Below are 24960 nucleotides of genomic sequence, written 5' to 3'. Positions count from 1 at the left end.
GGTACAAAATCCTGGCAGTGAGAATCCTGACAATCAGGATGCCGACAGTTAAAGTCTCAACGGATCCCGGTAAGTATTCAAACCATACTGCTACCCGTAATCATAACACCTCCTCTCCCGCAGCCACACCCTAACCACCGTCACCTGCATACTAACTCTAATTGACCACCGTCAGCCTGACCCTAACCACCGTCAGCCTCACAGCCTAACCCAATCAGCTTCTAGCTGTCATTTTGCAGGCTGTGCCGGATAAATTATAGATAGGAGCTGATAGGTTGGAACATCTCCACTCTGTCCCTACTGAGGACTTGATACTGTACATGTCCCCCTGTAGGTCCAGTTATATAAACAGCCCCTCCGAGTCCACATAGACACAACACTTACATGTATGGTGCAGTGACAGAAGCAGAAGTAATCCTGTATATGTCCCGGATCTCTCCATTGTAGCCGACACCTCCTAACCACGAGTCTGAGGAGATAATAAACTATAGTTAATCTGTACACAGGCTGATAACGGCTAACCTGACAGGTGTTGTAATCAATATGTGCCTGTACATGCAGCTCAATTTTGACTGTATGCAAGCCGCTTACCATGTAATGATTCCCCAGTGTGTGCAGTCTGTGCGTAGCCCAGGACTTACTCAGCGGCTGCGATAGAATCAGGCTGATCGGGGGCGGAGCTGACCCCACATGACTTCCCCTCATACACCTGGCCACACCCAGGGGCGGATCCAGGATAAAATGACAGGGGGGCACCATGATAAAAGAGGGTTTAGGTGGGGGAGGGGCGGTGTTAGTGGTGCCAGTGTACATACTAAGAGAGCGGCAGAGAGAGGGTGGGAATGGGATTAAAAATAGGCCCTGGCATTTAAAGTATGCAGGCCCACCATGGCGAGAAAAGTGAAGGATGTAGTTGTGTGCACGCCGAAGGCACGCTCCGGAAAAGGGGCCACTCAACAGGGGGCGTGTCTTTGAGTGTAGTGTACAACACCATATACAACTTCTACACATTATGCAACAAAATACTAGACCCCAATATACTTGCCCCTTACACATGATGCCCAATGGAAAGAGTCAAAATTCACATAATGCCACATGGATTGAGACAAAATACACATAATGCCACACGGATCGACCCAAAATTCACATAATGCCACACAGATTGAGCCAGAATTCACATATTGCCACATGGATTGAGCCAAAATTTACATAATGCCACACGGATTGAGCCAGAATTCACATAATGCCACACAGATTAAGCCAAAATTCACAATACGCTTCATAAACAGGGACATTGTCCACCAAAGGCGTGCATTAAACATTTACACCATAATGTCCATTACACGTTAAGTTACACGCCATTATGTCCATTATGTATTATGCCAAACACCATAATGCCTATAAAAAATTATGCTACATAAGTGCTGCTTATCTACATGCTCATTGCCAAGGGTTCCATGCTCATTGCCAGAGGTTCCATGCTCATTGCCAAGGGGGAATACATGATCGCGGTAAATGGGGGACAGCCGCCGCCAGGCAGAAGGGATAGCCACTGACAATGGCAGAGCCTGGCTGTATTCAGAGCACTGCAGGTCCCGGCTATTTGAAATAATACCCCTTTCACACCAGAAAATGCATTCCCAGGTTGGCCCCTTTTACACCAGCCTAGTCCCTGCATTTTCTGGTGTGAGGGGGAGAGAAAACCACCCCCCCCCCCCCCCTTAACCAGTTATCTCATTTAACCGGCCATATCTTCGGAACCAACTGACCCATTTACATGAAACAAGTGTCATATTGAAGAACTTTTGAGTGGGCTTTGAATGTTTTTGGTCCAATGAAACTGGAACGTTTGGTTCCAGAGTAATATTCCCTCAAAGAACATGAACAGCCATGAAATTACATTTCAAAAATAAAAAAATCGGTTTACACGCAATATCTCTGGAACCGATTGACCGATATGGACCAGCCTGGTATCATTTGAAGGCTGCCAGTTCCCCCCATGGCACAGACAAGGTTGGTCTTGAAAAAGCCTCATTAGGTGAAACGCGCATCGAGCTATCAGAGCCCGACCTCTAGCTGCTAAAAATGATACAAATGTATACAATGTAAATTAAGAGAGTATTTAAGGTGTGTGTGGAGGAAAATAGTGTTGATGCTCACTTGAGCTGGGAGAATCAATTAGTGAACGTATATATAAATTAGTGTGTTATTGAAAAAAATCAAATCTGTGTGCACATATAGGGAATCAGTGTCAGCATTTACCCAAATAGGGAAGTGCAAACTTTTGCTGGAAAAAAACCCTAAAATAAATAAGGGAAAATATATCCAGCCGCACAGGTCATAATATATAAACTACATAGAAACAAGCTTGCAATAAAAGCTATTTAAGCATTAGCACTCACGCAGACAGGGGAGTGCAAGCCATTACGGGCAAAAACACTGAACCCCCCCCCCATCCCCAAATAAGTGACATGTACTAGTAAAAACTACACACAGAAACGGAAAAATATCAGAATTGCATCCTAGTTACAAAAATGACACAAATATATACGTTGTGAACTAATCAAGGTGAGAGAATCAACCTGTGAACCCATATACAAATAAGTGTGAAAATAAAAACATACTTTTGGAATATGATGAAAACATAAATCAGTGTGTATATATAGGAGATCGGTGTCTGCATTTACCCAGACAGGGAAGTGCAAATCTCTGCTTAAAGGAAAAATAACCCTAAAATAAACAAGGGAAAATATCCAACAATACAGGTTGTCATATATAAAACCTGCAACTAAAGTACCTAAGCAAAGTCAACACTAGCACCCACCCAGACGGGGGAGTGTAAGTCACTACTGGCAAGAAACCTTTAAAGTAAATACAAAGGAATTCTTAAAGTGACATGTGCTAGTAAAAACTACACACAGAAATTGTAAACTATTAGAATCTCCTCCCCTAAAAATCACCAACTTGGGCAACACAATTTCAAGCTCTGAGCGAGCTAAAATTGAAATTAGAATCCAACACACACCTCTCTGGGCCTTATTTTGGTTCACTCTTTCTGACAAAATACTTCTTAGATGGACAAAACCATGTGCACTGCAGGGGGGCAGATGTAACATGTGCAGAGAGAATTAGATTTTGGTGAGTAATTTTGTTTCTGTGCAGGGAAAATACTGACTGCTTTATTTTTACACTTCAATATAGATCTCACTTTGAAATAAAACCCCACCCAAATCTAACTCTCTCTGCACATTTTGCATATGCTCCCCTGCAGTGCACATGGTTTTGTCCATCTAAGAAGGATTTTGTCAGAAAGAGTGAACCAAAATAAGGCCCTAAGAGAGGATAATGCTATGTTGGATGCCAATTATTGAAAATTAAAAATTGTTAACTAGCATCTATCCCTACATAAGATACACTGAAGGTGGAAATTTGGGCTGCAAGCCAACTTAGGCAACAGTGCATAGACACAACAGACCCAAGAGACACTTCAAAATAATCAAATACAGTGCAGCAGACAACGGGCTCTGACATCTTTTTTAACACTTTATTCTTTACACTCTCTCATTTCCTTGTATGAGCACCATGTCTATATGTATATGATTTTAAACCCTTTATTTCACCTATAAAGAATCAATCCTCTTTTGTTCCTATAAGAATAAAAAGGAATCAAGACAAAGGGGAATTTTTTAAAGAATGTTTATTAAAAGGTAAATTTTATTGAATTCATTATTTCAATACATTGAACAAAAACAAAAATCTCGTTACAGTGTGCACTCATACAGCGTAACATCTTTTTCTGCACAACTTCTTGTGCTACCACAGTTTTTCTGTATACCCCAGTTACCTTGAGTGGCACCCCCGCAAGTGATACTAAAATAGCGGGCAATACGGGTCCAAATAATACTAGTGACCCATCTAGAGTGTGCAGACAATTTCCCTACCCGTCCTCTCCCCACTATTGATATTACCTGACACTCCCAGATAACAGCCGCTCACCATGTAATGATTCCCCAGTGTGTACAGTCTGTGCGTAGCCCAGGACTTACTCAGCGGCTGTGATAGAATCAGGCTGATCGGGGGCGGAGCTGAATTCACAGGTCGGCTGATCAGGTCTGAATATCCCCCAATAGAACACATCTAATGCTTTTAAATCAGTGGTTCCCAACCTGGTTCTCTCCCGAACCCCCTGATTAGGCATTACATTTATGTGAGCTGGCTGGGGCCAGGGCAGCTCTGTCTGTCTCCAGCATCTCAGCCTCTGGCACTCAGTGAGAATAAACGCACGTCATGACTAGGCTGCTGACAGCATGGGGGTTAGTGTGGGGATCCGTTCATCCTGGCTGACATCTCTAGGGTTACCACCTCATCCCTTTAATTCTGGACACGTATTAATTACACAGGATCTGTGGCAGTTTAAAACCAGGTGAAATGGAGATTTGAAGGCAGCCAGCCACAGATCCTGTGTAATTAATATGTGTCCAGAATTAAAGGGATGAGGTGGTCACCCTAGACATCTCCCTGTCATATCCAAGGCCGGCAACAGAAATCTTGGGGCCCTGTACAATCCCAAATCCATCAGGTGTGGACTTCTCTCTTTCTAAAGCTGTGTACACACGGGGGCGATAGGGGCTGAAATCGCTGGCAATATGGTCGCTGGCGACCATATTGCCAGCGATGGGAGTGTGCCCCGGGGAATCGCGCTCCCGTTTTCTGCCCCATTCTAATTGCAAGCTCCTGCGACCAGCTGATTACCTCTGCGGCACCGCCGTTTCATCAGTGACCATCTCTGGTCGGTGATGAAATGGAGACACTGAGCAATAGTATCTCCCCCTTGTGTACAGGGCTTAAGTCCTGCTGGCCTGGCTCCCGGCTGCTGCTTCCTGCTGGCTCCTGGCTGCTGCTTCCTGCTGGCCTGGCTCCTGGCTGCTGCTTCCTGCTGGCTCCCGGCTGCTGCTTCCTGCTGGCCTGGCTCCCGGCTGCTGCTTCCTGCTGGCCTGGCTCCCAGCTGCTGCTTCCTGCTGGCTCCCGGCTGCTGCTTCCTGCTGGCCTGGCTCCCGGGTGCTGCTTCCTGCTGGCTCCCGGCTGCTGCTTCCTGCTGGCCTGGCTCCCGGCTGCTGCTTCCTGCTGGCCTGTCACTTTCACAATAGAACACCAAGCACAATGAGCAGGCAGGGTAGGTCATTCGCAGAGCGCAGAACAGATGACCCGCACATGCGCAGTAAAAGTACATGAGCCAGAGACTGAGGCCACAGTACCAGCATGGTACGGCTGTGAGCCTGCGGCCCCAGGCCCTGCGCACACACAGAGTAGACGTCTCTGAGCGACAAGCGGCAGGGCGCACACACAGTAGACGGCAGTGGCACACAGTGAGTCAGCCAGACAGCGAGTCAGTCAGTCAGTCGGACAGTGAGTCAGTCAGTCAGTCGGACAGTGAGTCAGTCAGACTCAGCCACACACAGATGGTGCACAGTAGACGGCCGGGTCGCGAGGGTCACTGACAGGCCAGCTAGTACAGGCAGTGGCCATGCTGGGGCCCATCACACTTGTCCCCCTTGACGCCTGCCCTAGTCAGCCGGCACCTCTCATAAAGGCAGGAGGGTAGGCAACTATAGTCCTCCACCTCCCTAGTCTGGGAGGGGCATGTGGTTGATAGATCAACCATAATGATAGTGTCCATGTCGGCTTATGTCATTAGGTCGGCACTCAGTATAACGACACTGGCATCATAGCTACCACCATAGACAGCACGAGATTCCAGACATAAGTGAGGATGCCTAGTATCCCAACTGCCTGGTCACCGAATGTAATAATGCCGGGGGTGGGGGTGTTTACGGTTAGGCTCTTGGGGGGGTGGGGGAAGATTAGGGTTATGCTCTTGGGGGGTGGGGGAAGATTAGGATTAGGCTCTTGGGGGGGTGGGGTTGTTTACAGTTAGGCTCTTGGGGGGTGGGGGAAGATTAGGGTTAGGCTCTTGGGGGGTGGGGGAAGATTAGGGTTAGGCTCTTGGGGGGTGGGGGAAGATTAGGGTTAGGCTCTTGGGGGGGTGGGGGAAGATTAGGGTTAGGCTCTTGGGGGGGTGGGGTTGTTTACAGTTAGGCTCTTGGGGGGGTGGGGGAAGATTAGGGTTAGGCTCTTGGGGGGGTGGGGGAAGATTAGGGTTAGGCTCTTGGGGGGGTGGGGGGTGTTTATGGTTAGGCTCTTGGGGGGTGGGGGAAGATTAGGGTTAAGCTCTTGGGGGGGTGGGGGAAGATTAGGGTTAGGCTCTTGGGGGGGTGGGGGAAGATTAGGGTTAAGCTCTTGGGGAGGTGGGGGAAGATTAGGGTTAGGCTCTTGGGGGGTGGGGGAAGATTAGGGTTAGGCTCTTGGGGGGTGGGGGAAGATTAGGGTTAGGCTCTTGGGGGGTGGGGGTGTTTATGGTTAGGCTCTTGGGGGGGTGAGGGAAGATTAGGGTTAGGCCCTTGGGGCGGTGGGGGAAGATTAGGGTTAAGCTCTTGGGGGGGTGGGGGAAGATTAGGGTTAGGCTCTTGGGGGGGTGGGGGGTGTTTATGGTTAGGCTCTTGGGGGGTGGGGGAAGATTAGGGTTAGGCTCTTGGGGGGGTGGGGGTGTTTATGGTTAGGCTCTTGGGTGGTGGGGGAAGATTAGGGTTAGGCTCTTGGGGGGTGGGGGAAGATTAGGGTTAGGCTCTTGGGGGGTGGGGGAAGATTAGGGTTAGGCTCTTGGGGGGTGGGGGTGTTTATGGTTAGGCTCTTGGGGGGGTGAGGGAAGATTAGGGTTAGGCCCTTGGGGCGGTGGGGGAAGATTAGGGTTAAGCTCTTGGGGGGGTGGGGGAAGATTAGGGTTAGGCTCTTGGGGGGGTGGGGGGTGTTTATGGTTAGGCTCTTGGGGGGTGGGGGAAGATTAGGGTTAGGCTCTTGGGGGGGTGGGGGTGTTTAGGGTTAGGCTGTAGGAAGGGAAAGTTAGGAACTTGGGAGGGGGTATACATACTTGACCCCTGTCGGGATACGGGATGCCAATGTCGGTAATCTGACTGCCGGCATCCCCACCACCAGTCATCAGCATGTATCCCATACAAAGTACAGCACAGTACAGGGCTATGCTCTATAATGTCTACAGCTTCTAGGCCAAAAGGCTGACATTCAGAAAGTCAACACATAGTAGGTCGACATGGACAAAAGGTCGGCCCAATCAAAAGTTTGATATGAAAAACGTCGAAACATTTTTGGGGTGTCTATGTACACATGGACCCTGTATAAGTGTACCGCTGCGCTCACCATGCTTCGGGCGATGTGCCTCGCTGCGCTCACCATGCTTCTGGCGCTGTGCCTCGCTGCGCTCACCATGCTTCTGGCGCTGTGCCTCGCTGCGCTCACCATGCTTCTGGCGCTGTGCCTCGCTGTGCTCGCCATGCTTTGGGCGCGGTGCCTCACTGCGCTCACCATGCTTTGGGCGCGGTGCCTCCCTGCGCTCACCATGCTTTGGACGCGGTGCCTCCCTGCGCTCGCCATGCTTCGGGCACGGTGCCTCACTGCGCTCACCATGCTTCGGGCACGGTGCCTCACTGCGCTCACCATGCTTTGGGCGCGGTGCCTCCCTGCGCTCACCATGCTTCGGGCACGGTGCCTCGCTGCGCTCACCATGCTTCAGGCGCGGTGCCTCCCTGCGCTCACCATGCTTCGGGCACGGTGCCTCGCTGCGCTCACCATGCTTCAAGCACGGTGCCTCCCTGCGCTCACCATGCTTCAAGCACGGTGCCTCGCTGCGCTTGCCATGCTTTGGGCGCGGTGCCTCCCTGCGCTCACCATGCTTTGGACGCGGTGCCTCCCTGCGCTCGCCATGCTTCGGGCACGGTGCCTCACTGCGCTCACCATGCTTCGGGCATGGTGCCTCACTGCGCTCACCATGCTTTGGGCGCGGTGCCTCCCTGCGCTCACCATGCTTCGGGCACGGTGCCTCGCTGCGCTCACCATGCTTTGGGTGCGGTGCCTCCCTGCGCTCGCCATGCTTCGGGCACGGTGCCTCGCTGCGCTTGCCATGCTTTGGGCGCGGTGCCTCCCTGCGCTCACCATGCTTTGGACGCGGTGCCTCCCTGCGCTCACCATGCTTCGGGCACGGTGCCTCACTGCGCTCACCATGCTTCGGACATGGTGCCTCACTGCGCTCACCATGCTTTGGGCGCGGTGCCTCCCTGCGCTCACCATGCTTCGGGCACGGTGCCTCCCTGCGCTCACCATGCTTTGGGTGCGGTGCCTCCCTGCGCTCACCATGCTTCGGGCACGGTGCCTCGCTGCGCTCAGCACACTATTAGGATTTGACTCCTACACTGACACTACACATGTGGCGGCCCATTCAGTAGTAACTTGCTGGGGTCCTGTAATCATTTTTATATTCTGACAGAGACCCAGAGCAAAACAGTTTGAGCACCCCTGGTCTAATGCCATACACCCGTGATTGGAAACTCCAATCCCGGTTACTTTGGGGCCAAATAGCCAGGATTGGATTAGTACATCGATTTACCTGGGGACATTGGTGATAGAGAAGGCTTAAGGTGACCATACCCCAAAACTTTCCTCCAACTGACTAAAGGCCCATACACACTGGGCGACTTTGAGCTGAAAGCCGTTCAAAACGGCAAGTTTGAGTGGCTTTCAGCTCAAAGCCGCCCAGTGTGTATGGTCCGGCAATGAGCAGTTATGCACGCAAAGCCGTTCGCCCCCCCACTGACAGCGTTGGGCAGGGAAATGCACTGTGTATGCACTGAGCGGCTTTCCCCCCCAGCGATGACAGCGGTCATCGCTGTCCATACACGCTGGGTATAATCGCCCAGTGTGTATGGACCTTAACTTTTTAAAGTAGTGCTCCACACACCTAATCAACTTTTTCATTGAACTACAGAGACCCTCCGATACTATTATCCTATGTAGCTTCCAGGATGCAGCAATTTTGAAACCAAGGGGCAGCGTTACATTGTGTAATTGCCGAGCGCTTTCTGTGGTACCCGCTCAGTATCTAGTGACAGGTCTCCTGCTGTCATGCTAACACACGTAAGTTTCATCTCTGCTGGGTTCCGTCTCTAGATTTTCACTGCTCAGTGACATGACAGGAGTGCCGGGAATACAGAGCCCTGGCAGTAGGCTGGCGTCGAATAGCAATGGTATCCTTGCACCCAGGACAAATGAAAGACAGGGCCCCACTCCAAGACCACCTCACTCCTTGCCACTCACCCAGTGAATGCTACAGCATTCCTTGGGGCCCTGGCATGCACCAGATTCTCCCCAGACATCACACATGTCCTTTGCATGCATGTCTGACCTTCACATATGCACTCAATTAGGCCTTTATATATCACAGATATACCTACTGTGTGTGTTTTTAAATGGACCAAGTGTCTGCAAGTCCACTCCCTGCTTCCTCTTCCCTGCTCCCTCCTGTCCTGTTATACTTACCCCCCTCATTCCCCCTGTCCTCTTCATTTCTGTTGCTATGGGGAACAACTGTCGGTACTTGTTTCCTAGCACGGCCACAATCGCGGGCATCGTGTACCTTAAAGTTAATGGATTTCCTTTGAAATCAGGTCCAATCAAAGGCAAAATCGGGGGCATCGTGTCGGTCGCGTGCATTAACATGGCCCCCGACGCGACAGATGCGATTTTGCCATATGCTTCAATGTTAAAATATTTTTAACATTGAAATCGGGAGCATTGCGTCGGTCTTGTGCCATTATAATGGCATACAAAGTCAAAGGTGCAGGTGCACAAATTAAACTCCCAATTTCAAAATTTTTGCAATAAAATTTTGCATTTTTAGCGAGGTTCTTCGCTTAGTTATGGCCATAAGTAACGGCTTGCCCACCGCGACCAGGTGACCTCATTAGTCGGGCAAGTCCCTAACATTTTGGGGGGTACAAATCTAGGGCTCAGGGCACCCCAAAATGGTGCAGCTGAGTGACCCCAGGGCAACACAAGACTGAAAGAAATATATAGTGAAACAAAGTGAGGATAGGTTAGTGAGAGAGGCTGCTAAAAGATAGCAGGGGTAAGTAAGTGAGAGGTAAAAAAATGAGAGATAAAGTTGTAATAACTCATAATTTATGTTGTACATAAGGTGTAATAAGTAGGCAAATGTACTGTGATCCCTCATAGAGGGAATATGATATCACATAGGAGACTTTTCACAGAAAAGTATTGAAGCTTTGACAGATACTGTTAAGGCAATGATAAACCCCTCAGATGGGGCATATTGAACTAGCCCAACTGGAAAAGCCAGTGCAGAAGGGCTCCGGACTACACCAATCCCCCTTCACTGCAGGGGGAAACCTCAAAGGGACGTTATGAAGGTTTTTCAAGTGTAAATAAAGTTGGGGTGCTCGAGCCCCAGATCCGGGTGCCCTTCATATAGCTGGTGGGCGCGTGGAAAAGATAATAAAAACAGCAGCCGTTAGGCGGGTGGGGGGTTAAACTGACACCGGGGAGGAAGAGAAAAGCTGCGCAGCAAGACAGGAAGGTTTAGGGTGGCGAGAGACGGCTCTGACGGGGTACCTCAGTGCGGAGGGAGCCAGGTCCCGGGGCTTCATCGTCGGCAGAGCCCGCCAGTGTTAACGGTGGCGATAGGATCCAGAGGTGTCGGATCCAGCAGGCTGTTCCCGGTGACCGAGTGTCCAGGCTGAGACATTTCGGTCCGCCTGGAGGCGTGACCCCGCTTGTCGGGCGATCCCGGGACTAGCCAGCAACAAGCATACAGAGGCGGCGCCAAGCTACTGAGGTACAGCTGCAGGAACTCCCATCAAGGCGGCGCCGAGTAGAGGAGGTGCGGTCTGCATACAATTCGCCCTACGGTAGGACAGCCCTGTTGAAGGGACCTAGCGGTGACGCACTTAGGCCCTCCCCCCTGATGATAGACGGCTGGGTACAATCACATAGTGAGAGACAAGCTGTTGGAGAGCGGGGAGGCGAGACTGAAACGCCGTCAGTATATTAGGTACAGCTGCACAGCAAGAGGGTGTCACGGAGGCGTGGCCTAACTCATCAGAGAGGAGAGACTGCTGAAGCCATTAACCCCTAGTAAACCCTGAGGATACTCTAGCTGATTAGAAAGGAAATTAGAGACGATGCTGCAGATGAGAAAGGACCCTTAGTCAGAGGGATAATGCAATGAGTCTAACAAAGTAACCTTTTACTAATTGCAGGGAGTAAGGGAGCCAGTTTACATACTGAAGTGGATACAAAGACTTGTTACTAGCACAGCTTATATACTTAAGTGGATATAAAGACTTGTTATCAGCACATTACACTTACCTAGAAAGGGAATGCCATTATTCTTCAGGAATCACCACGGTAGTTTCTACGGTTAAAAAACAGACAGGATCAAGCAAATCCTCTTCATGGTTACAGAGATTAGGTACAGCAAGGGATCGTTATTACCAGTGGCATTAATAAAGTCGAGACGTCTAATCCACTAAAACACAGGATTACACCTTGTAGTAAAAGTGTTGATACCTCGAAAGAGAAAGTTGCTGTCAGAAATAGACAGTTTATTACAAGGAAACAGTGAAAGGCGCTGTGGGTGATGAAGCGCAGTGTATATTCAGGATTTTGTAGCTCAACAAGACAATCCGTAGATTGACGGGAAATCCTTTGGGACATAAATTGAGCTGTCAGTATAAAAGTTAAACGTGCATTTAAAAGGGTAAAGTTGTCGTTAATCTATGCATGGTATATGAGTATAGTAGTTGAATTGTTAGAAGAACAACGCTGAATTTTGTCGTTTGTACTGCAATTTAGCTAATTGAAATAGGCAAGTTTATTGCATTGTTGACAAATTGATATTGTTTTGCTGTTATATCTGCTATACGTTGTTATACATTGTCTCATATCCTGTGAAAAGTGAGAAGTTATATACATATTTAATATAATATCAAAAAGTATAAATAAACACCTTATTATAAAAGAAATTGCTTATACTTACCGACAAGAGAAGATCCTTGGCATCGGAGAGGAGAAGTGTACAGAACCTACAAAAGATAAAAGTAGAAGAAAATTGAAGTAAAAATTCCGGTACATTACAAGGAATTTTCGTGGCGTCACGAACAGGATTCGAATAGTTAATTGTGCGCGAGGGGAAAACAAAAAAGAAAAAAAAAATGTCTCAGGAACAAGCGTCAGCTTCTGGAGCACAAGGAGAAGGCGTACCTAATGAAAATGTGGCTGGCCCGACGATGATAACTTCACCCATCACAAAGCCCTACTATTATGGAGCTCCGTGGATGCCCACATATTCAGGCAAAGTGCGACTATCTGGCACCACCACCTTTAAGGACTTCAAATCACAATTACAAGCGATGTTTACCATCCACCCATTGAAGGAGGAGCAGAAAGTCCAAATGCTTATTGGACAGTTAAGGGGTGCGGCCAAGAGGGAGGTCAAGTCATGGCCAGACCAACAAATTAAGACCGTCGATGGGATTTTCGAAAAATTAGTCGCCATGTTTGAATCTCGAACCGTGGCGGCATTGAAGAAACGACTTTATGCAAGACAGCAACTACCCAATGAAACACTAAGAGATTTTGCGTTGAGTCTCCAAGAGTCACTCAAGACGTTACAGGCTTTGGACCCTCGTGAAAAGCAACAAGAGAACGAGACACTGATAAATGTGTTTGTAGAGGGGGCCAGGTGTAAAGATGTGAGAAAACAGCTTCGGATGTATCGATCACAGAATCCAGATGCTTCATTTTTGGAGTTTAAGGAAGCGGTACTGAAAATTTTGGAGGACGAACAGCCGGATGAGGATGAGAGTTCCGATTCAGACGATATGAGTGAGCCAGATGTTCCACACAAAAAACACTCCGTATATAAAACCGACTTGCCAAAGACCAAAGAGTTTCCTGTCCTCCAACAAGTGCAAGCCCCTGTTCAACCCGACAGAGTAGGGGTCTTAGAGGGACAAATGACACAGCTTACCAGGAGCCTTGACCTGGTCTGTCAAGAATTGAGAGAACTTAAGCAACACCAGATGCCTAACAGACCGCAAGAGTGGCGTTCAGATCGAAGGATGCCGCCTCGAAGATGGGATGTTCCTAGATTTACAGGAAGGCTACCTACGGATCAGTTTGACTCTCAAGGTAGGCCCATTTGCAGGAAGTGCCAGAGGAGCGGACATATTGCTCGCAATTGTCAACAGGAAGCTTTAAACACGGAGGTCCCGAGGCAGGGGACCAACCCTCGGGAGGAGACCAGGCAATAGGTCCATCGTCAGAGGAATGGTGGCCACACTACGTGGGAGAGTGTCTTTCATTGGAGATTTCGATAAGGGGAGTGAAAGTCCCTGCGTTATTGGACACGGGCTCCCAAGTGACAACAATTCAATTAGACGAATTTATGAAACACTGGAAGAAAGATGAAATCAACACACCCCCTACTAACTGGATGAATTTAGTGGCAAGTAACGGCCAACCCATCCCATGTAGTGGTTATTGGGAAGCAGAGATAGAAATTGGAAACACCAAGTTACCGGCGCAGGGCTGTCTAATCTCCACTGATAAGAACGAGTATTTCCCACCTGTCATCATTGGGATGAATGTTCTACGCAACTGTCCGGACGAGATTATTTACGCCCTGAGGACCAAGATATCTTTAGTCCCACCAGGTGAAAGGAGAATCTTACAACAGACCATTCGTTTTCTACAAGGCCAAAGGAATTTCGCTAACAAGCTTGGGGAAATAGGAAAAGCCCGAATTGCGGACCGGAATCCTGTTATCCTTCAACCAAATTCTGAAACGGTTGTATGGTGCAAGGCTCGAATGGGACCAGGAGGGCTCGACTATGAAGCATTGATTGAACCATGTGACAATGAAGGCCAGAATCCATTTGTGGCTGCCCGGTCTCTAGTCTCAGTACATCAAGGGAGAGTGCCAGTTCGGATACTAAATCCCCAGTCTTATCCGGTGCGGATGTTTCGGTATTGTCCTGTTGCCAAGATCTCACAAGTAACGTTTCAAGAAGTATTAGGAGAAGTATTAACGGTAGCACAACAGGGGGCAACCTCCGAGGAGCAGGAATCTCACTCAACTGAATGTTCCTGGTTGAAAGATGTAAAGATTGGTGATGAGGGCACTTCAGAAGAACGAAGACAAGGAGTAATCCAGGTTGTGTTGAAAAATAGTGCCGCATTTAGTAAACATGCATCCGATTTCGGCAGGGCTCTAGGAGCTTGTCACCATATTCCTACTGGAACAGCTCATCCTATTAAAGAACGGCATCGTCCTTTGCCCCCTGCTCTGTACCAGCCAGTACGCACAATGTTGGAGGAAATGAAAGAGTCCGGAGTGATCAGGGATAGCTGTAGTCCATGGGCAGCACCGTTAGTGATAGTGAAGAAAAAAGATGGAAGTCTCCGGTGTTGTGTCGACTATAGAAAGCTCAATGCGGTAACCCATAAGGATGCCTATCCTTTACCGCGTATTGAAGAAACGTTAACCGCATTAAAAACTGCCAAGTTTTTCTCTACGTTAGACTTAACAAGCGGATACTGGCAAATCCCAATGGCCATCGAGGATCAAGAAAAGACCGCATTCACCACCCCGATGGGTCTTTTCGAATGGGACAGAATGCCATTTGGGCTGTGTAATGCACCTGCGACATTCCAACGCGTAATGGAGCACTGTCTTGGGCACCGGAATTATGATATGGTCCTCTTATATTTAGATGACATCATCATTTTTTCTAAATCATATTCTGATCATCTGCAACATCTTGATGACGTCCTCTCCCAGTTGACAAAGTACGGACTCAAGTTAAAACCAGCGAAATGCCATCTGCTAAAGCCTCGTGTACAGTATCTGGGCCATATAGTTAGCGCCAATGGAATTGAAACAGATCCTGAAAAGACCCGTGTTGTGGAAGATTGGCCGATTCCTAAAACCCTTAAAGAAGTTAGGAGTTTCCTAGGGTTTGTAGGATACTACAGACGATTCATCCAAGGGTTTGCCAAAATCGCCACGCCACTACATGAACTTTTACGCGGAAAGTCAGGTGCGGATAAGAAAAGCAATATCCCTGTGCGATGGGTTGAAGTGCATCAAGAAGCGTTTGAACAACTGAAATCTTCATTACTGAGAGCCCCGTTATTGGCTTACCCAGACTATGAACAGCCCTTTTATGTCAGTACAGACGCTAGCCATCAGGGACTGGGGGCCGTCCTGTACCAGAAAGAAAATGGAAATAATAGAGTAATCGCCTACGCCAGTAGAGGTTTAAGGAAAACTGAGAGGAACGGTGAAAATTACAGTACCTTTAAATTGGAATTCCTCGCTGTAGTGTGGGCAATCACAGAAAAGTTTAAAAATTATTTAGCCGCAGCCAAAGTAATAATAACCACCGATAACAACCCTTTGGCCCACCTTCCGTCAGCCCACCTGAATGCCTTGGAACAGAGATGGGTATCGAGGTTGGCAAACTTTAATTATACTATCCAGTATGGTAGCGGTAAAACCAACAACGCTGCAGATGCTTTATCCCGCTTACCCACGGATGAGTTAACGGAGAAAGAGGATGAATTGGAAGATATAGAGACTCCGCCATTTAGTCGTTCTAGAGTCAGGCAGAATGTCATTCAAGTCAACACGACAGAGGAGGATCAGGAGATTCCAGGAATAGACTGGAGTAAAGTTCAAACTCAAAGCCCTATCTTACAAGAGGTCTGGCGTATGATACAGAATGACGTCTGGTTGACCAAGGAACAGAGGAAAACCGCCGACCCAGAGTTAATAAAATTGTTGAGGCATCGTGATAAGATCCTTTTTAGAAAAGGGGTAATGGTTAGGAGCATTGTTGACCCCGGAACGCATCAAAGCCTCCAGCAGATAGTCGTGCCCAGAGCACAAGTCGAACATCTGTTGACAGCATATCATAATGAATCTGGACATTTTGGGATGCAAAAGACTGAGGCTGTGTTGAGAAATCGATATTTCTGGATAGGGTTAAAATCAGACGTAGAAAAATGGTGTCAGAATTGTGCTGTCTGTTCCAGAAAAAGAAGTACTGGTCCCACACAGAAGGCCCCTTTACATCCTATCACCAGCCAATATCCTCTTGAACTAGTGGCTCTGGATCACGTAAAGTTGGATACGAGTTCGCAAGGATACCAATACATGCTCACTATAACCGACCATTACAGCAAGTTTATAGTGGCTGTCCCAGTGAAAGACATGACCGCAAAGACCACAGCAACGGTCTTTCTAAATAAGTTTGTTCGCCCTTACGGATATCCAGACCGCATCCTAACAGATCAAGGTGCTGCTTTTGAGTCACAATTGTTCAAGGAACTCTGTCAGCTGTATGAGTGCAAGAAGTTAAGGACCACTGCCTACCATCCTCAAACTAACGGATTGTGTGAGAGGGTTAATCAGACCCTGATTGGGATGATCAGAAGTCTTCCGGTTGAAAAGAGATCCCGATGGCCAAGCATTCTTCCAGAGCTTACCTATTTATATAATAACATCGAACACTGCTCCACGGGATTCACACCGTATTATCTACTGTTTGGCAGAAGGGGCAAGCTCCCTAAAGATGTGGAACTGTTACCTGCATTAAATGACTCTTTTCCCCCCGAAACAGATTGGGTACAAGAGCACCAAAATCGGATGAAACTTGCTAAAGAAATTGTGCTACAAAAGATGGAGACAGTGCATCAGCGACAAGAGCAAAATTATAACTTAGACGCCCGAGCGATTCCCTTACCGCTGGGAAGTCGCGTGTGGAAAAGGAAAAATCACCGTTCTGGAAAGTTAGACGACAGATGGGAAGAAGAGCCCTATCAAATTGTAGGGGTTCCGGATGACAATGTATTCACGTATCGGATAGAGAGACAAACTGATGGATACACTAGTGTGGTGCATCGGAATCAACTAAAATTGTGCACAACTGAGCTGTTGCCGTCTACTATGAAAGAGGAAATTGAAAGGGGGATCCGATTCCCTGAAGAAGGAAGGGGCAATCCTCTTACTGATCCCATGGCAATGTTAATGCTTATGACTGGGCCTGTTATTATGGGGACTGGTTGCCCACGCTCACAAAGTTCATGTGATAGTCGTCATGAAATTGTAATTGATGATGTGAATAGTATTGCTTTGTCAAAGATAGACATGTCTGTACCAGAGTTAAGAAGGTCAGAGAGAAGTAATAGAGGTAAATTGCCTTTACGTTATCGAGAGTAGCTTAGTATAAAATCGTTATATACGTGTTTTCTGAGGTGTAATGTTTTATGTAAGAGTGCGTGGGGACACGCAAAGTTCTAGGGGGGAGGCAACGAAAATTCCTTGTAATGTACCGGAATTTTTACTTCAATTTTCTTCTACTTTTATCTTTTGTAGGTTCTGTACACTTCTCCTCTCCGATGCCAAGGATCTTCTCTTGTCGGTAAGTATAAGCAATTTCTTTTATAATAAGGTGTTTATTTATACTTTTTGATATTATATTAAATATGTATATAACTTCTCACTTTTCACAGGATATGAGACAATGTATAACAACGTATAGCAGATATAACAGCAAAACAATATCAATTTGTCAACAATGCAATAAACTTGCCTATTTCAATTAGCTAAATTGCAGTACAAACGACAAAATTCAGCGTTGTTCTTCTAACAATTCAACTACTATACTCATATACCATGCATAGATTAACGACAACTTTACCCTTTTAAATGCACGTTTAACTTTTATACTGACAGCTCAATTTATGTCCCAAAGGATTTCCCGTCAATCTACGGATTGTCTTGTTGAGCTACAAAATCCTGAATATACACTGCGCTTCATCACCCACAGCGCCTTTCACTGTTTCCTTGTAATAAACTGTCTATTTCTGACAGCAACTTTCTCTTTCGAGGTATCAACACTTTTACTACAAGGTGTAATCCTGTGTTTTAGTGGATTAGACGTCTCGACTTTATTAATGCCACTGGTAATAACGATCCCTTGCTGTACCTAATCTCTGTAACCATGAAGAGGATTTGCTTGATCCTGTCTGTTTTTTAACCGTAGAAACTACCGTGGTGATTCCTGAAGAATAATGGCATTCCCTTTCTAGGTAAGTGTAATGTGCTGATAACAAGTCTTTATATCCACTTAAGTATATAAGCTGTGCTAGTAACAAGTCTTTGTATCCACTTCAGTATGTAAACTGGCTCCCTTACTCCCTGCAATTAGTAAAAGGTTACTTTGTTAGACTCATTGCATTATCCCTCTGACTAAGGGTCCTTTCTCATCTGCAGCATCGTCTCTAATTTCCTTTCTAATCAGCTAGAGTATCCTCAGGGTTTACTAGGGGTTAATGGCTTCAGCAGTCTCTCCTCTCTGATGAGTTAGGCCACGCCTCCGTGACACCCTCTTGCTGTGCAGCTGTACCTAATATACTGACGGCGTTTCAGTCTCGCCTCCCCGCTCTCCAACAGCTTGTCTCTCACTATGTGATTGTACCCAGCCGTCTATCATCAGGGGGGAGGGCCTAAGTGCGTCACCGCTAGGTCCCTTCAACAGGGCTGTCCTACCGTAGGGCGAATTGTATGCAGACTGCACCTCCTCTACTCGGCGCCGCCTTGATGGGAGTTCCTGCAGCTGTACCTCAGTAGCTTGGCGCCGCCTCTGTATGCTTGTTGCTGGCTAGTCCCGGGATCGCCCGACAAGCGGGGTCACGCCTCCAGGCGGACCGAAATGTCTCAGCCTGGACACTCGGTCACCGGGAACAGCCTGCTGGATCCGACACCTCTGGATCCTATCGCCACCGTTAACACTGGCGGGCTCTGCCGACGATGACGCCCCGGGACCTGGCTCCCTCCGCACTGAGGTACCCCGTCAGAGCCGTCTCTCGCCACCCTAAACCTTCCTGTCTTGCTGCGCAGCTTTTCTCTTCCTCCCCGGTGTCAGTTTAACCCCCCACCCGCCTAACGGCTGCTGTTTTTATTATCTTTTCCACGCGCCCACCAGCTATATGAAGGGCACCCGGATCTGGGGCTCGAGCACCCCAACTTTATTTACACTTGAAAAACCTTCATAACGTCCCTTTGAGGTTTCCCCCTGCAGTGAAGGGGGATTGGTGTAGTCCGGAGCCCTTCTGCACTGGCTTTTCCAGTTGGGCTAGTTCAATATGCCCCATCTGAGGGGTTTATCATTGCCTTAACAGTATCTGTCAAAGCTTCAATACTTTTCTGTGAAAAGTCTCCTATGTGATATCATATTCCCTCTATGAGGGATCACAGTACATTTGCCTACTTATTACACCTTATGTACAACATAAATTATGAGTTATTACAAAGTAGTGAGAGGTGAAGTAGTGAGAGGTAAAGGTTAGAAATGAATTACATTGAAATAAAACACACAATAGGGATGAAAGTGAAAATGAAAATAAGTGTTAATTTGTGTTGCTCCTGAGGCCAAACAGCCACACCAGTCCAGGGGGGCCCACAACCCAGAAATGCACCCCCCCATCTGATAATCCATTAAACATTTGTGCAGGTCTCACCTTGCTCTGCATGCAGTCTAAGAAATGTCAGGAACCTAATTAAAACCAATATATAGGACAGGTGGGCGTGGGTGCTACCACCAGGCACAGAAGGGGTCTCTGGCCTTCTAATGTGTATGGAAATACACGGCATTAGATATACAGGGGTGGGGTCCTCTCAATTGGTGTGCACCCCAGGACCCCACCCCTGTATAGCCATTATAATGGCACAAGATGAGATGGACTTGATTAAGTCCATTTTACATAGGAAACAATGTGAAATGGGCCAATAATTTCACATTGTATATGGCCCCGTCATGGGTTACGCAACCCCATTGTGAGAGTCACCCCACGATTGAAGCCAACCTGAAGTGTGGCGAGCGCAGCAAGCCCGCGAGGGGCGGCGGTGCGCGTCCTCCGACCTTTTCATACCCCTACTATCCACGTCGGCGTGGAGTCGAGAATATAAAGTGTGGCGAGCGCAGCGAGCCACCGAGTCCGAAGCGTGGCGAGCGCAACGAGCCCCGCGAGGGGACGCGTATACCTGTGAAGTTATTTATTTATTTTCTCAACTCCACACCGACATGGATAGTAGGGGTATGAAAAGGTCGGAGGACGCGCACCGCCGCCCCTCGCGGGCTCGCTACGCTCGCCACGCTTCGGGTTGGCGTCAATCGTGGGGTGGCGTTGAGGGGGTAAAATTGGGGGTCTGGGGAATACTTTACATTGAATCCAATGTAAAATAGGGTCCCAGGGGCCCTATTCACATTTGATTCAATGTAAAAATCGATGCGACCGACGCGATTTTTCCGACACAATCACCCCGATGCAAATCGATGTGGCCATGCTAGGAAACAAGTACCCAACTGTCCCCTCTGCGGAGGAGGGGGGCTGCCACGGTGCAGTGCTCCTGGTCCCAGTCCTCACCACCGGTCTTGATCCCCGCTGTGGGGCCAGCACATGGCACAGTAGCTGCTTTGGTACTACGCATGCGCTGGTCATCAACCTCTATGGGCTGCATTTTTGCAGCAGCCCACATAGGTATATTCAGGGTCCCGGGTCCGGGGCATGCGCAGTATCGTCCTCATACGGCGCATGCGCAGGACCCGGTTTTTATGGGCTGCCGCACAGTAGCCCATGTAAGGGCGTCTTGGAAGGAGGGAACACCTCTCAATGGGACTGCCTTGGGTGACTGGCAGGTCGGACTTCCAATAGGAAGTCACTGCCGGTCACAGTGAAGCCAGAGCAGTCTCACGGACTACATCTGGCTTAGGGATGGCCATCGTTGCCGTTGCCATCAATAGCAATTCTGCAACTGGCCATCGATAGTGCTTAACTATGCAATGGATGACCATCGATATTTTTACATATTGATGGTCATCCATTGTGTTTGATTGATCGGGCTTACACGGGGGCGGGGCTTCGCGGGTGTCAGGGGCAGAGCTATGCTCCGTGTCCTGGCACTTTAACCCCTTCCCGACATTTGACGTACATTTACGTCATGGTCGGGATGTACTTCCCGACGCATGGCGTAAATGTACGTCATGCATTTAAAGTGTCACCGCGTCTATAGACGCGGTGACAGAGGGGAGATGGCTGCTGTCCCTGACAGCAGACATCTTCCCTCATTGCCCAGGGGGGGCAGCGATGCCCCCCCCCCATCGGCGATCGCTGCGATTGGCTGTTCAAATGTGAACAGCCAATTGCAGCGTTTTCTGTGTACCGGCGAATAACGGCGCTCGGTAACACAAGGATCGGTGGTGATTGGTGCTGTTAAGTACAGCACCAATCACCACCGGGTGTAAAGGGGTCACTGGTGGTCACCCCACCTCACCCCACCTGCCCCCAAGGCTGTGATTGGTCCGTCGGACCGACGGACCAATCACAGCCATTACACCTCAGAGAAAATAACGGAGACAGCCATGCAGCCGCCATTCCGGTCAGGAACAGCGTGCAGAGCGGTCTCCGTGCCCATCTGTCCTCTTATACTGACCTGATCAGCGTTGGTGGTGTGGTGGCATCCGTGCTGCCTGCTGCTGGTGCTTCCTGGTTGTTGGTGCTTCCCGGTTGTTGTGCTGCTGCTGCTGCAGCGTCATTGTGTAATATAATTTTGTCTCTGCTGCCCCCTGCTGCCCCCCTTTTGTGCTGATCAGTATAAATTAACTGATCAGCAACTTTTTGGGGGTGCAGGTTTTTTTTTTCATATTTATACCATGTCAGGTTGCACCAAAAGTTGTGCGCCTGCTGCCCCTCACTGCTAATCAGTGTCGCATCACTGATCAGCAATTTTTTTAATTTTTTTTTTTTTGGGATCAAATTCCTGTTGCCTTTGGGTGCTGATCAGTGACGGACGTTACTGACCAACATCTGTGCTCAATTTTTGGCGCAGGAGCATTTTTTTTTCTTTTAACCCCTTCAAGGTAGTACCAAAAGCTGCCTTGAAGCTGCTGCACTACATACACACTACATACCCCCCGTGTTGAAATAAAGTTTGTACCCCCCCTACACTATACACGTGTTGAAACACTACACTTACACAAACACAAAAATAATAAAAATGTCCCAATCATCCCAAAGACTGTTTTCAGTGGAGGAGGCATATGCCCTTATTGCCTCTGACACTGACACAGCCAGTGATGTAAGCGATGAATTTGCATTCGTCTTAAGCTCCTCTTCCTCCTCTAGTGATGAGGGACCCCCTCAAAGACGCCCCCGTAGAGCAGCGGAGACCCCCCTCCCAAATGATTGATCCCGTATGGACCCCACCACCAGACAATTTTGAGCCCCAGGTTCCTGAGTTTTTGGCCAACCCAGGAATCCAATTTGATACTACAGGCCTCAAAGAAATTGACTTTTTCAACGTATTTTTCTCTGATGATTTTATAAATTTAATGGTGGACCAAAGTAATTTATATGCCCAGCAGTTTATTGCTCAAAACCCCACGTCATCATTTGCTAGGTGGACCCCTGTAGATGCAGTAGAGATGATGACGTTTTGGGGTCTGGTGTTACATATGGGCATAGTTAAAAAGCCAGAAATTAGACAATATTGGAGTACAGATGTTCTGTACAGCACCCCACTTCATCGTATGGCCATGACCCGGACTCGTTTTGAGACGATCCTTAAATTTTTGCATTACAACGATAATGCACAGTGCCCACCCAGAGATGATCCCACCTTCGACCGGCTATTCAAAGTCAGGCCGGTCATTGATCATTTCAGCGCCAAATTTGCTGAGATGTACATCCCTGAAAAATTCATTTGTGTAGACGAGTCACTTATACATTTTAAAGGAAGTGTTAAATTCCGCCAGTACCTTCCCAATAAGAGGGCAAGGTATGGCATAAAAATGTATAAGCTGTGCGAAAGTACCTCAGGGTACACCCACAGGTTTAGGGTATATGAAGGGAAGGACACAAGAATTGAACCGCCAGAATGCCCCCCCTCCCTCGTAGGTGTTAGTGGAAAGATTGTCTGGGATTTAGTGCACCCCTTCCTGGATAAGGGTTATCACCTCTATGTGGATAACTTTTACACCAGCATCCCCCTGTTTAAGGCCCTTGGTTCAAGAGGTACAGCAGCTTGCGGTACTGTGCGCAAGAACCAAAGAGGCCTCCCAAAAACGCACGTTGCCCAATTACTGAGAAAGGGTGAAAGCAGGGCACAATCCACCGAAAATATGTTGTTGGTCAAATATAAGGACAAGAGGGATGTCCTTATACTGACAACAATTCACGGAGACAGTACCACCTCCGTCCCTGTACGAGGTACCAGTACCCACACCTCAAAACCTATTTGTATCCTAGATTACAATAAGTACATGGGCGGAGTGGATCTTTCAGATCAGGTACTGAAGCCGTACAGTGCCCTGCGGAAAACAAAAATATGGTATAAGAAGCTGGCCGTGTATATCATCCAGATGGCACTGTATAACGCTTACGTACTATTCCGTTCTACCAGCCAGACGGGGACATTTATGCACTTTCAAGAGGAAGTCATAAAGGGCCTAATATTTGGGAACCAGCAGGCAGAGGGCCCCAGTACTTCTAGTACTGGCCCCAGTACTTCTAGTACTGGCCCCCGTATTGTATCAGGGCAGCATTTTCCTAACGAAATCCCCTCCACTGGAAAAAAGGGCAGGACACAAAAAAGGTGCAAAGTTTGCTATAAAAAGGGAATAAGAAAGCAAACTATTTTCCACTGTGAAACTTGCCCCGACAAACCCGGCCTATGTATGAAGGAGTGTTTTAAAATATACCACACATCTATGGATTATTAGGTTCATCATTTCACCGTGCTTCGGGGGTCTTGCTAATGCGACATAGCACCCACCATTCATTCCACCAGAATCTGTGCTGCAAAATCCAAATATCACTCCTTCCCTTCTGAGTCCTGCCATGCACCCAAATGGTATTTTTTGGTCACATATGAGGCATTGCCGTACTCAGGAGAAATTGCGGCACAGATGTTGGGGTGCTTTGTTTCCTTCATTCCTTGTGAAAATGAAAAATTTTGAGCCAGAACTGCATTTTTGTGTAAAAAAATGTAATTTTTCATTTTCACAGCCCAGTTGTACCAAAATTGGTGAAACCCCTGGGGGTTTGAAATGTACACTATACCCCTAGATGAATTCCCTGAGGGGTGTAGTTTGCAAAATGGGGTCACTTGTGGGGGGGTTCCACTGTATTGGTGCTTCGGGGGTCTTGCTAATGCGACATAGCACCCACCATTCATTCCACCAGAATCTGTGCTGCAAAATCCAAATATCACTCCTTCCCTTCTGAGTCCTGCCATGCACCCAAATGGTATTTTTTGGTCACATATGAGGCATTGCCGTACTCGGGAGAAATTGCGGCACAGATTTTGGGGTGCTTTGTCTCCTTCATTCCTTGTGAAAATGAAAAATTTTGAGCCAGAACTGCATTTTTGTGTAAAAAAATGTAATTTTTCATTTTCACAGCCCAGTTGTACCAAAATTGGTGACACCCCTGGGGGTTTGAAATGTACACTATACCCCTAGATGAATTCCCTGAGGGGTGTAGTTTGCAAAATGGTGTCACTTGTGGGGGGGTTCCACTGTATTGGTGCTTCGGGGGTCTTGCTAATGCGACATAGCACCCACCATTCATTCCACCAGAATCTGTGCTGCAAAATCCAAATATCACTCCTTCCCTTCTGAGTCCTGCCATGCACCCAAATGGTATTTTTGGTCACATATGAGGCATTGCCGTACTCAGGAGAAATTGCGGCACAGATTTTGGGGTGCTTTGTCTCCTTCATTTCTTGTGAAAATGAAAAATTTTGAGCCAGAACTGCATCATTTTCACAGCCCAGTTGTACCAAAATTGGTGAAACCCCTGGGGGTTTGAAATGTACACTATACCCCTAGATGAATTCCCTGAGGGGTGTAGTTTGCAAAATGGGGTCACTTGTGGGGGAGGTTCCTAACTTTTAGCATCTTATGGTGC

The 24960-nt window shown here is 47.9% G+C and overlaps 1 protein-coding gene across 1 annotated transcript in view; it reads right to left on the bottom strand.

Annotated features, from left to right (window-relative positions):
* LOC146019888 (uncharacterized) overlaps window positions 1–24960 on the bottom strand; it is a 66807-nt gene that overhangs the window by 35658 nt on the left and 6189 nt on the right. The window contains exon 2 of the mRNA XM_083152522.1: window positions 385–469. Coding sequence (XP_083008648.1) covers window positions 385–442 — 58 coding nt within the window. The 5' untranslated portion in view covers window positions 443–469. The remainder of the gene's footprint in view (window positions 1–384; window positions 470–24960) is intronic.

Source organism: Crinia signifera, chromosome 7 (genome assembly GCF_055691185.1).
Source record: "Crinia signifera chromosome 7, ASM5569118v1, whole genome shotgun sequence".
Lineage (NCBI taxonomy): Eukaryota > Metazoa > Chordata > Amphibia > Anura > Myobatrachidae > Crinia > Crinia signifera.
This window is presented reverse-complemented; position numbering and strand designations above follow the sequence as displayed.